This window comes from Diadema antillarum, unplaced genomic scaffold, assembly GCF_040938485.1.
Source record: "Diadema antillarum isolate AM-2024a unplaced genomic scaffold, OU_Dant_1.0 seq00000695_RagTag, whole genome shotgun sequence".
NCBI lineage: Eukaryota > Metazoa > Echinodermata > Echinoidea > Diadematoida > Diadematidae > Diadema > Diadema antillarum.
The window spans coordinates 35,981-48,280 of NW_027271600.1; the positions used below are offsets into that span (position 1 = coordinate 35,981).

The window sequence follows — 12,300 nt, forward strand, 5'->3', positions numbered from 1 at the left end:
ATTTATATATGCACCAAAAAATATAAAAAATTTGCAAGTTAATTCTTATGAGAATTTGTTCAAATTGATGCAACAAGAATGAGAAGGTAAAGAAAAAACTAACTATTGGAGGGCAGATGGAAAGATGGGTGGGGCATAATGTACACACACACACACACACACACACACACAAAACGTTTTGTTCAAAAAAATAATGGATCATTAAATATTGATATAGAAGAATGAATTGGAATAGAAGACAATGCACGTCGCGACAAAACACACCTCTTATTCAATGTCGGCTCGATTATTTTCTGATTAATTCAGATTTACAGTTAAATGTTAAAAAAATAGATATCATTAGGGCATTACGAACTGACCACTCTGCCGTGTATTTAGAAGTGAAATGACATGAGAGTAGACGTGGCAAAGGATATTAGAAAGATGAATGTATCTCTCCTGCAAGATTAAAATCATTTTAGGGAAATTACTGAGAAGATTAAATATTGGAAGAGTGAATATTCATCCATGGAACCAAGACTGAAATGGGACTGGATAAAACATAAGATCAGGTGTTTTAGTGTCAGATATTCAGGTAATAAGCAGGAACAAATGTTGGAAAATTAGAAAGTTTTACAGAATGATATGAATGTGTTAGATAATAGATTGGCTGTAGACAGAGATGAAAGCATAATACATGAGATTGAGAAAGTTAAGGAGAAATTGTTGGAAATAGATGAAATTATGATATCTCTCTATCTTTCTCTTTACAAGAGAGGTTGCTTGTGTTTGTTTGTCCGTCTGTTTGTTTGTTTGTTTGTTTATATGTATAGGTCTGTATGTGTTGTACACCGATATATTATGTCTAGCTAATTGCCTTTTGATGTTATTTAGTCTTTTTGTCCACGAGGAGACTGCAAAATACAAGCTTAGCTTTTTAGCATGTCTCCTCCATTTCCTGCAACTTTAGTTTCAATTCAATTTTCATTGTTTACTTTGCTTTTGTGATGCGTAGTATTGTCAACTTCACGTATTTTTCTTTGTTACTACATTGCATTGATGTTGTGTTATTTTGTGTATGAAAATGTTGTTGGAAATGAAATAAATGAAATGAATGAAATGAAATATCTGGGTTTATTGTGAGATCACGGAGACGATGGTATGATTAAGGAGAATTATTTTGTGTGATTGGAGAAGAGGAATAATGTGAGAAAATGTGTATGAAGTGTTGAAGAATGGTGAGTTAATTACTGATTTCAGAGAGATTCTAGCTGCTCAAAAGCAGTTCTTTGAAGAGCTTTATACTTCGTGTAAGTTAGATGGTGGAGCAAGGGTGAAATGTAGATTTTTAAAGAAACTGTACAGATATCAGAGTTGAATAAAGATGAAAGGGGAGATGTCGAGAAACCAGTTACATAAAAATAATTTATGGAAGCACACAATGATTTAGATGGCAATAAGAGCCCTGGGAAATGAAGAAATTCCCGTAAGTCTTACCAACGCTTCTGGAATGAACTACAAGGTATATTTGATTATGAACTGTTTACAAGAGAGCTTTGAAAAGGGTGAATGACAGTTTCACCAAGACAGGCTATTATTATTTTGATAAAGAAAGAAGGTATGGATGAAGGAGAATTAAAAAATTGGAGACCTATATCTTTATTACACATAGAGGTTATAGTTATTACGAAGGTTTTTGCAAAACGTATGAACAATTTTATTGATAAATGATAAGCCCGTGTCAGACAGGTTTTGTGGAAGGAAGATATACCGGGTGTCCCAAAAAAGTGGAACGGTGGATTTTCAGTACCTTGCGTTATAAAAGTGATACATTTTTTGACATCATTACAAAGAGCATCTTCCGCAGGGATGAGGCAAGGAAACCCAATTTCCCAAAACATATTTATTTCATGTGATGAATTACTTTCATAAGTTATATGTATGACAGAATAAGCTGATAAGAGGAATAGAAATAGATGGTCATGATGTCAATATACCGCGTGTCCCACAAAAAATGCTAATGGCACTCTAAATGAGTATAATTTGAAAATTACCAAATCATATTGTACATAATTTCATAATCGTAAACTAGCATTATTTTATACAACTGGCTTAAATTTCATGCGATATGGTCCATTGGACACAGAGATATAAGCCTTCTTCCAGCACTCATCAGAAAACCTCTCAATCAGAAGAATATTGGAGTAGTAAGTGTGGATTCAGTGAAAATAAGCGGAAGTTGATTCATAGATTACCTTTTGTATCAGATACAAAGAGTAGGATTTTTCAGTATAAAGTCAATACAAGGCCATTGTTGACAAACAGGTTATCTACAATGAAATTAGTTGATACTGAATTGTGTAGTTTTTGTGGAGAAAATATTGAGACAATAGAACATCCTTTCACGGGATGCCATCATGCATGTAGTTTTGAGGAAGAACTTCTAAAATGGTGGCATGCGAAATTTGATGTCAACCTTTAGTTGAAGTGTGAAGATATCATATTTGGAATAACTGTGAGTAGTACTCACAGTATACCCTTGTTGAATAACTGTATTGCTATTGCTAAACAGTCACTGCATATTCAAGGTTTCTTGGAATTTTCCCTCCTTTAGGTTTTTCGGATGAAGTTGGAAAAGATATATAAAAGTGAGAATTGCAATTCAGAATAGGCAAGTGAGTAAGTTCGAGAGAAAGTGGAAAGATATGTTTACTGGGGAACACTCTTATAGTTAGATATCTAGAGTATGGACATTTATCATGTTTTATGTTGAATACTAGGATGTGGAGGATGAGGAGCAGTATGTTTCTTATTCAGAGATGTACAGAATAGATATTAGTTTATATACAGAGAACCATCTACCTTGATTGTGCAAAGTAGTGAATTTTCCCAATATGACTTGTATTTGTATCTTTGTTGTTGTTGTTGTTTCTAATATGTTGAAAATAAAAACTGAATTAAAGATTAAAAAAGCTCTCGATCATTTTTGTTCCATCATTACCGCCGCTGACCAGTTCTCGCCGTTATCACACTAGGTACAAACCAGTTAATGAATCTTATCGTACCTACGCTCTTCATACGATGGAACATGCAGGGCATGCATGGTCATGAGGATGAACTGGTCAGATACCTATAGATTCTAAAAGAGATGAAATTATTCATGTGATACAGGAAATTTGGTAACATAATCCCTAATTACTAGTATAGCTGTTTCTAAAAAACCAGGGACACCCGACGAAGAGGTGGATGCACTATGTGCATAATTCCCTGAATTATAATTACCAAAGTTCGTAAATAGATTGTGAAATGCAATTGATAGATATTCATGTAGATGATTGTGTCATTTCGGTGATTATTACAATCCGTGTAACAAATTGAAAGAAGAAATTTGAATGGAGTACTAAATTGTGTACAAGATGTTTCATATTTGTCAATACTTGGAGATTTTAATTCGCATAACAAGTTATGGGAAAGCGCAAAAACCAATGGTAGCGGTCGCATAATTGAAAACTTTCTTATGTAGAACGGTATTGTAATTCTAAATGATGGATCTGGGACTAGAAAAACCCTACACACTGGCAAAATATCTTGCCTTGATTTATCCATCACATCCCCGTCCCTAGCTAATAAATATGAATGGCGAGTTTTATCTGATAAATTTGGAAGCGACCACTTCCCTATAAGAATAGATTTGCATCTCAACAGTAACAAACAATTGATGAGTAATTCAAATGATCATTCAACAAGTAAATGGTCTTAAAAGAGTATGAACTGGAATAATTTTGAACGTATCTATGAGGAACATTTTTGAACTTTTGACTTAGAAATATGTGAGAAATTAGACACACTGAAACTTATAATTTACTTATAAAGTAATTAATATACTTAAATAACAATTTAATGAGCATATTGTTTTGGAAAGCCATGGTCGTTTGGGAATTCGTTTGTAATGCTGTATATGACACTTCCTTAAAGGAATGCATGCATCAAAGCAATTATTCAAAATATCGAGAAAATTATCATATACCTAGACAATATATGTGAGAAATTAGACACACTGAAACTTATAATTTACTTATAAAGTAATTAATATACTTAAATAACAATTTAATTTGCGTCATACACATCTGACCAGTCCGATGATTGAATTAAAAAAAAAATAACTAGAGCAATATTTTCATGTGTGAATTTGCGATGCAATAGATGCTTTCGAGTTGTACTTAGGCTCTTCGGTCCAATTTAAAGTGACAAAATATCAGACAAGGCAAGTGCCAAAATGTGTCTTGCCCATTCGCGTAGAACAAAAATGACTGTTTTCCTAACTCCCGGAAGTTCATTGACCCCGCCTATGACCTTTGACCTTGTGGTGACCTTTAACTCCACAAAGGACATTTACCAGCCAAGTTTGTTAAAATACAGACATAGGGATAAAAAGTTATGAGCCATAATCGATACGCGCCGTAAAAACTTAACATTGGGCCCCAAAAGTTCGTTGACCTGTCTGTGACCTTTGACCGTGTGGTGACCTTCAACTTCCCAAGGGACATCTACCATCCAAGTTTGGTCACAAACAGACGTATGGATCAAAAAGTTATGAGCCATAATCGATACGCGCCGTAAAAACTTAATGTTGGGCCCTAAAAATTTGTTGACACATGTCTGTAACATTTGACCTTGTGGTGACCTTCAACTTCCCAAGGGACATCTACCATCCAAGTCTGGTCACAAATGGATGTATACATCAAAAAGTTTTGAGCCATAATCAAAACGCGCTGTAAAAACTTAACATTGGGCCCATAAGTTCATTGACCCCTGCATGTGACCTTTGACCTGGGGATGACCTTCATGTCTGGTAAAATGTGTAACTTTGTATAACCACTCTTCCCTCCAACTTTGATTGAAATTGAAGTCCTCAGTAGAGAGTTATTCAAGTTTTTGTAGCATCACGGATGGACGACAGATGGACGGACGGACAGACGCCGCAGGCGATCCCTTAGTCTCCCCGCACGTCCAGTGGGCTCAACAAAAATGGTCTGATATATCACTCACCACTATGCCTGCTTTGGGGAAAGGCTAAAGATGAGAAAACAGAGTAGCAGAATGAATGACGCAGAGTAGTAGAATGAATAGTTATTGTGGGTTTAGAAAGAAGAGGCAGAAATTAAGCTTGTAATACATTATCAGGAAGTTAGGAGAGGCAGCATTCCTGTGCCACAATAGGTTAATATTGATATCCCCCACAATGATGCAATCCCTGTTTTGAAATGTACCGATTCAAAAAATATCGTTAGTAATTTTCGTAAAATCATTTTAACTAAATTGAGGTGGTGTGTATATCCGTCAAGCAGAATGTTCTTCCCCTGTCGAACTGATATTGGAATAAATAATATGTTTCTTGTTATTACACCATTCATGTATTTCAATTCTTCCTTAACTATGTAATCTTATGAACAGGGAAACATATATAGTCACTCCATCACTCTATTTGATCTGTGACACATATACCCAATTCATCATTCTAGTGAATTTAATGAACAATACAGAACTGTCGAATGTTGCTCCAAGTTGTACACATGTGCAAACCGAATGTGTGAAATAACACAGTTAACATTACTACAATAAACAATTCAGTTGGCTTACAACGAAAATGTGAAATATCAATCACAATGATTTGTTGGAAGTACTACAGTCTCAAAGCATACCAGATTCTGGTTGCTATGTAATTTTCTTACTAATCAATAATCAACAATTGAAAAAATATTCGGCTGGAGCAGTACCCATGAATCTTCCACTCTTCAGTGAATTGCATGCAGCATGTTTGAAATTACAATTGCTAGGGCATGCCTGATCATCATGTAATGTTCTACCTCTCCACTTCTGTATGGGGAGGGTGCTTCAGGAATGAACATTTATTTGCATTTGCAAATAAGAGGGTGCATAATTCACAGAAGTACTGCTTAAAGGGATGGTATACTTTTGGTTGAGATAGGAATTCAGGTTTTAACTTTTTACGAGTTAATTAAAATTCCCATCTCATCCAAATCTACACCATCCCTTTAATGCAGTTTCACATGTGCTTAAAGGACAAGTTCACCTTCATAAACATAAAGAATGAGAGAATGCAACAATAATAGTAGAACACATCAGTGAAAGTTTGAGGAAAATTGGACAATCCGTTCAAAAGTTATGAATTTTTAAAATTTTTTGTGTTGGAAACCGCTGGATGAGGAGACTACTACAGCTTGTGAGTCATATGCGTACAACAGTATAAAGAAAATGTAAAAGAAAATTCAACATATTTTCACTTTTTTCGCATAATAAAAGAGCACTTGACTTGCCTCTTTCTAAAGGCAGGGGGAATAATATTACCCATAACATTTGTCGGTAACGAGTCAGGGGAATGTGTACTTTTTTCAAAAGATGGAATTTTGTGAAATTCTCTTTATATTTTCCTTATATTGTTGTACGCATGTGACATCTAAGTTATTTATACACTGCAGTAGTCTTCTCATCCAGCGGTTTACTGCACAAAAACTTCAAAAATTCATAACTTTTGAACGGATTGTCTGATTTTCCTCAAACTTTCACTGATGTGTTCTACTAATATTGCTACATTCTCTCAATCCTTATGTTTATGAAGGTGAACTTGTCCTTTAATAACTATATACGCCGAATATTTCGCGAGGTTTTTATTTTCGTGAACTTCGTGAGTCAGCTGCTATTCGTGAAGTAAAAAACATGTGAAAATATTGACTCTAATGCCGATATGAATGTGACGTATGTGTATACATTTCTCTGTTCAGTACAGGACTTCACGATCGCAAATTTAACCACTCATGAAATTGTCAGGAAGTCCCGATTAGCAAAAATTTAGACTCGCGAAATATATGGCATATACAGTAAGTGATAGAACGTGGTGAAACAAGCAATACTTATTTCCATTCATATCCAATGTACGACAAAGTCACACAGGTTGTACATTGTAAGGCAATCATTTAATACCATGAACCGACCGAATGAAAATTCATATGAACAATCAAAAAGTTCAACGTACATAAAGCAGCCAATAATTAAACCACCTTTGCAAAGTACACCTTAGTTGCACCTTTGCAAAGTACAATGACAACATGCTCACTGCAGGAATGCGGGTGTTTTACTAAATGTGCTGTATAAGTTTGTCAAATTTTTTTTCACATATTACTTTTCTTGCCAGTACATCATTTGCATTATCAGCAGTGTGTTATTTGTAAATTGAATTCTTGTGATGTTTTAGCACTTGAAAACTCTGCCACACGTTTCTATTGAAAAACACGCACAGCAACTTTTCATTAATCAACTTGCATTCTCTACCCTCTAAGATGGATGACTCCAGCCATCTTGACGAAATTGTTGAAAGAGTGAATTTTCTTTTCCCATGGATTGGATCCAGGGGCTGCCCCTGGCAATGCCATGAACTGCTTTCATCCTTATCCAATAAGGTATACTACATCTTTAACTCTTCATGTGCCATGGTGAAAACCCCGTGTGCCACATTATTCTGAGACACTAACGTAGTCATGCTTTGTGAAAACATTCTATTTTTTCAAGTCAATGTAACTTTAATAGATTTCTGTTGAGCTGGACAAAGTGGGTAAAGTTGAAGAGAAAATACCAAGCGTTGCTTTGATGTATTATTGTATGACAAATCTAGGATTGTTTTTCTTTCACATGACCAGTGGCTACACTACTGTAAAGGCATGACTTTTGCACACAAAACAGTGACATAAACTTACAATTTACATGCAAATCCAGGAGGGAACACTGCTTGCGTTTGAGCAGAATATGTGAAGTTGGCAGGCCATCGACTGAATCGGACGTGCGAACGTAGTACATAAAGAGTTAAAGGGTGTGTACAGTTCTGGTTGAGGTGAGGATTTAGCTTTTAAACGTTTTGCGAGATATTCAGAAACCACTTTATGAGATGTCAAAGAGCATGCAATTCTATGTAGTATCAAAAGTTTATTTGATGAAAATCGGTTTTGAAATGGCTCAGATAGCCAAAAACAAGGTGAAACAAAAAGATCCTCATAAAAGGCGTGGCCTGTTGCCTTTCATTATTATCACTTTTTTTTGATATCTCAGCCATTTGAAAACCAACTTTCATCAAATAAACGTTGAATCCTTCTTAAAATTACATGCTCTTTCATATTTCATAAGAGGTTTCTCATTATCTCACTTAGGAATGTTCAAAACATGAATCCCCACCTCAACCAGTACTGTACAGTCCCTTTAAATGGGTAAGATATGAATATACTCTGAAGTGTCATTTGACAAGTTGAAATCTGCTTTCAGGCCATCTCTCGGAGCTTCTATGTGGGATACCACAAACAAGACCATGAACAATGACTTTTTATACCCCAGACATAGAGATAGGCTTCCCATGGATCATGAGTGTGGATAACTGCATAAAATCAACCAACAAATATATGAGAGTAAATGTGCTATGGATTTCACTTTAAGTAGAACTACATTGCCTTTTATCTATCTTTTCTTCGTCTTCTTTTTTCTTACTACAGTGTACACAATTTTTTTTTTTTCACATATTGTGCAATGTCTAAGAATTTGTATTTTTATTCATTTTTTTTCGGTCTGATTGTGCAAATTAGCTTTGAAAACTAGTATCTCACAAAGTGTAGTCATACACACATAAATCACTTTGCATGTCTTTCTCAATGTTTCCTGATGACACGTATTGCCAACCCCTACATTTCTCTAATGCTATTTTATTATTTCATATGTGTCTCCATTATTTGTGTTTGCATTTCCTAATTTTCAGTATCTATTTACGTCGGGGTTGTAGTCAGGTAAAGACAGTATTTCAACATATATACTACCAGTATTCTAATGCATTGTATCACTGGAAATCTTATTGATTTCTGGAAGTACTGCTCAGACAATATGGCACATTTCCCTAATCATGATTATGTATCGCAAATCTATCACCAATGTATCATTAGATGGACCAAATGTGTGGGTGACATCAGACCAAAAGAAGAATGTCAAAGTTGTAGTTGTTGTGATGGCCCTCTTTAGATTAGGTCTCCCATTGAGTCACAACTGCCATTGTAGTCAAGAAGTTAGATTCTTTGCCTCTAGAATAAACCAAATTGAATAGGATTGGCTGGAGAACTTTTGGATCTGGTTGTGATCGAAATAAAATGTTTACCCTCCCATTTGAGCAACTTTGCATTCTCTGCCAAACTTGGATATCTGCACATAATAAAATCTGGCCATTCACTGTAAAAAAAAAAAAAGGGGGGGGGGGGGGAGGAAAGAGGTTTAAAATTCAGTTTGGTCCCATACAGCTTTTTCAACCATGTCCCTTGCTCCTGGAGGTCACCTATACCACACAATTTGTATCCCCTGCATTATAAGTGATTCGCATCAACATTACTTAGAAGCAACCCATGGGTTATGAGATGAAATACTGTATTCACGAGTAACAGGAAAGGGAACAAAAGCCATCATTTAAAAGTGTCAGTAATAGCTTCCCTGACTCAATGGTGCAGGAGAAATATAGTCCCTCTCTCTTTCTCATGCTTGTTTACTTTTATGTTTTTTTTTTTTTTTGGGGGGGGGGTTTGCTGTCCCCTCACATCAACTCCGTACGAAAAAATAAAATAAGCTATTTTTAAAAAGGAAAGCACAAAAAAAGAAATGGAAAGTATGCGTGCAGTTTTAAAAGTTTTGCAAATTTGTTACATTGTTTTTTACATTTGACAATGTTACTTATACTCAAGAATCCAGCTGAAAGGGATGGTATAGATTTGGTTGAAGTGGGGATTCAGGTTATAACTTCCAGCAAGATAATTACCTTGCAGCTGAAAGGGATGGTATAGATTTGGTTGAAGTGGGGATTCAGGTTATAACTTCCAGCAAGATAATTACCTTGTTAGAAACCACTCATGAAATAACAAAGAGCATACAATTCTTAGAGGAATTAAAAGTTTATTTGATGAAAATCTGGTTTGAAATGGCCGAGATATAAAAAAACAAAGTGGTCCTAATAAAAGGTGGGACCCACCTTTTATTAGGACCGCTTAAAAAAAAAAAAAAAAAAACTACATTATAGATATCTCAGCCTTTTCAAAACTGATTTTCATCAAATAAACTTTAAATTCCTCTCATAATTGTATATTTGTCATATGAGTGGTTTCTAATGTATCACAAAAAGTTAACACCTGAATCCCCATCTCAACCAAAACTATACCATCCCTTGAAGCACTGACATCTCAGTTATCTATAGTCCAACAAGTACAACATACTTGTGTGTATTTGTGTATTGTGCTTACTGGTATATATAACACTGTATCAGGTATAATGAAGAAATTGGCTAAGCTTCAATCTCCTTGTTATAGCTAAGCTTTAATCTCCTTCTCTCCTTCTTACAGCAAGGTTCCATGAAGCATCACATTACAGAATCTCTGTGATGGTTGCAAAATTCCAGCACTACCAGTTACTACGACGACATCAAAATGTCATGCAAGCATGTCATTCGCTTTTTCTAATGACTGTCAATTACATCTCGTATTCTCTGTTGCAGATGGTTAAGTCCTCTTAGCTCCTTGGCAGAAATGGGTATGATATCCTCAAAGGAAATTGGTTGCTTTAAAGCCAATCTCAATTCTTCTTGCATGTGAGGTGATGCTGTGATGGACTCATCCAGGCAATGATGTGGATCTATATTGCAAATCAACAAAAGTATTAACTGGCATGCATATCATTCTTTGGTAATTCAAACAATACATTTATACAAGAACTTTTGGGGGATTATTTTTGATACAGCATATGAATAATTATCCATTTGAATGAAAGCAGCAGAGTAATGAAAATCTGAACAAACTTGAAAGTAAGTTTTACCAACAAGGCAGCTTATGGTTTGTCAATAACAATCTTTTGCCACCTGCCTGCACAGTTTGGTGTGGTTTAGTTTGGGTTGGTTTCAACTTTTTTATTTTATTTATTCAAGTATAGTGAAAGAATTGACACAAAGTGTGCACAAAAAAAACAATAAAATAAATGAAAGATGCAATTCAATATCAAAGTTGCCAGGTTTGTAACTACACATTGGTAACATAACATATGGGTCCAACCCACCATCTTGACACAATTCTTAAAGTTTGATAATGCCGACCATTCTGCCTGCATTTTAAAGAAACACTATAGAATATGATTATTCTTGCATCTTTATTCAGATTTACGAGGAAATACAACTAATATTAGAATGATGCATTATGGCCCACTGACTGAGGGATATAAGTAAAAAAAAAAAAACCTGTTGCTCGAAAAAATATTTTGCCAGCATAATGTAGAATTTTAGCATTTTAAAGGACAAGTTCACATTAACATACATACATTTGGACTGAGTGAATGCAGCAATATAAGTAAAACACATCAGTGAAAGTTTGAGGAAAATCGGACAATCCATTCAAAAGTTATGGGTTTCTAAAGTTTCATTGCCGCCATCACTGGATGAGGAGACTACAAGAGCTTGTGATGTCACATGTGTAGAACGATATAAAGAAAATATAAAGAAGATTCAACATATTTTCACTTTTCATGCATGATAAAAGTGCACCTCACTTGCTTCTTTCAGAAGGTATGGGGAATGATATTACCTTCAACATATGTCAGTAACAAGTCCAGGGAATGTGTACTTCAAAAAAAAAGATTGAATTTTAAAAAATTTTCTTTATACAGTCAATCTCGCCGAAGTCGACATAATTGGGACTGAGCAAACCATGTCAACATTCTGTCGACTTATAAATTTATATTAATTTTCCCTCTACAGAGTAAGATTTGGATGGTGATGCAAACTGCTTTACAAATCTCACTCCTTTTGCCGTCATCTGATTTCGTTGATTTTGTTGACATGATCTTCACTGCCAAATGAGTTAAAATATCTATAAATTTTCTCTCCTAATCGCCAAAATTTCTTTGCCCAAATTCTTATTACCATACACTGAAAGGAATTGCAGTGCACTGGAGCAAGTGGTCGCAAGCCATGCTAAAAAATGCCAGGCCCGTCAGACGGCTGCGAGCATTGCCATCTCTCTCGCTCTGCATTCATGCCCGCCCGCCGGCACCTGACCCGCGCCGCATGCTCAAAACAAAATGGCGCCTGAGGTGCTCCAAAGCGAGCGCGGCGTGTGCGTTGAGAACGTACTGTATTACAGAACCTACATCGTATTGCGTATGGCCTACTGCCTAACGTCGTCTGCTGCGGAGAGATCTTATGCGTGCGTGCGCTGCTGGAGTGTAGCAGCACGGTCGATAGCATAC

The 12,300-nt window shown here is 35.6% G+C and overlaps 1 protein-coding gene across 1 annotated transcript in view; it reads right to left on the reverse strand.

Annotated features, from left to right (window-relative positions):
* Nucleotides 1–10,149: 10,149 nt before the first annotated feature.
* The window catches only part of LOC139737537 (GTP-binding protein 10-like), an 85,710-nt gene continuing 83,559 nt past the window's right edge, over nt 10,150–12,300 (reverse strand). Inside the window, exon 9 of the mRNA XM_071648209.1 lies at nt 10,150–10,698. Within this exon, the coding sequence (XP_071504310.1) occupies nt 10,523–10,698 (176 nt within the window). The 3' untranslated portion in view covers nt 10,150–10,522. The remainder of the gene's footprint in view (nt 10,699–12,300) is intronic.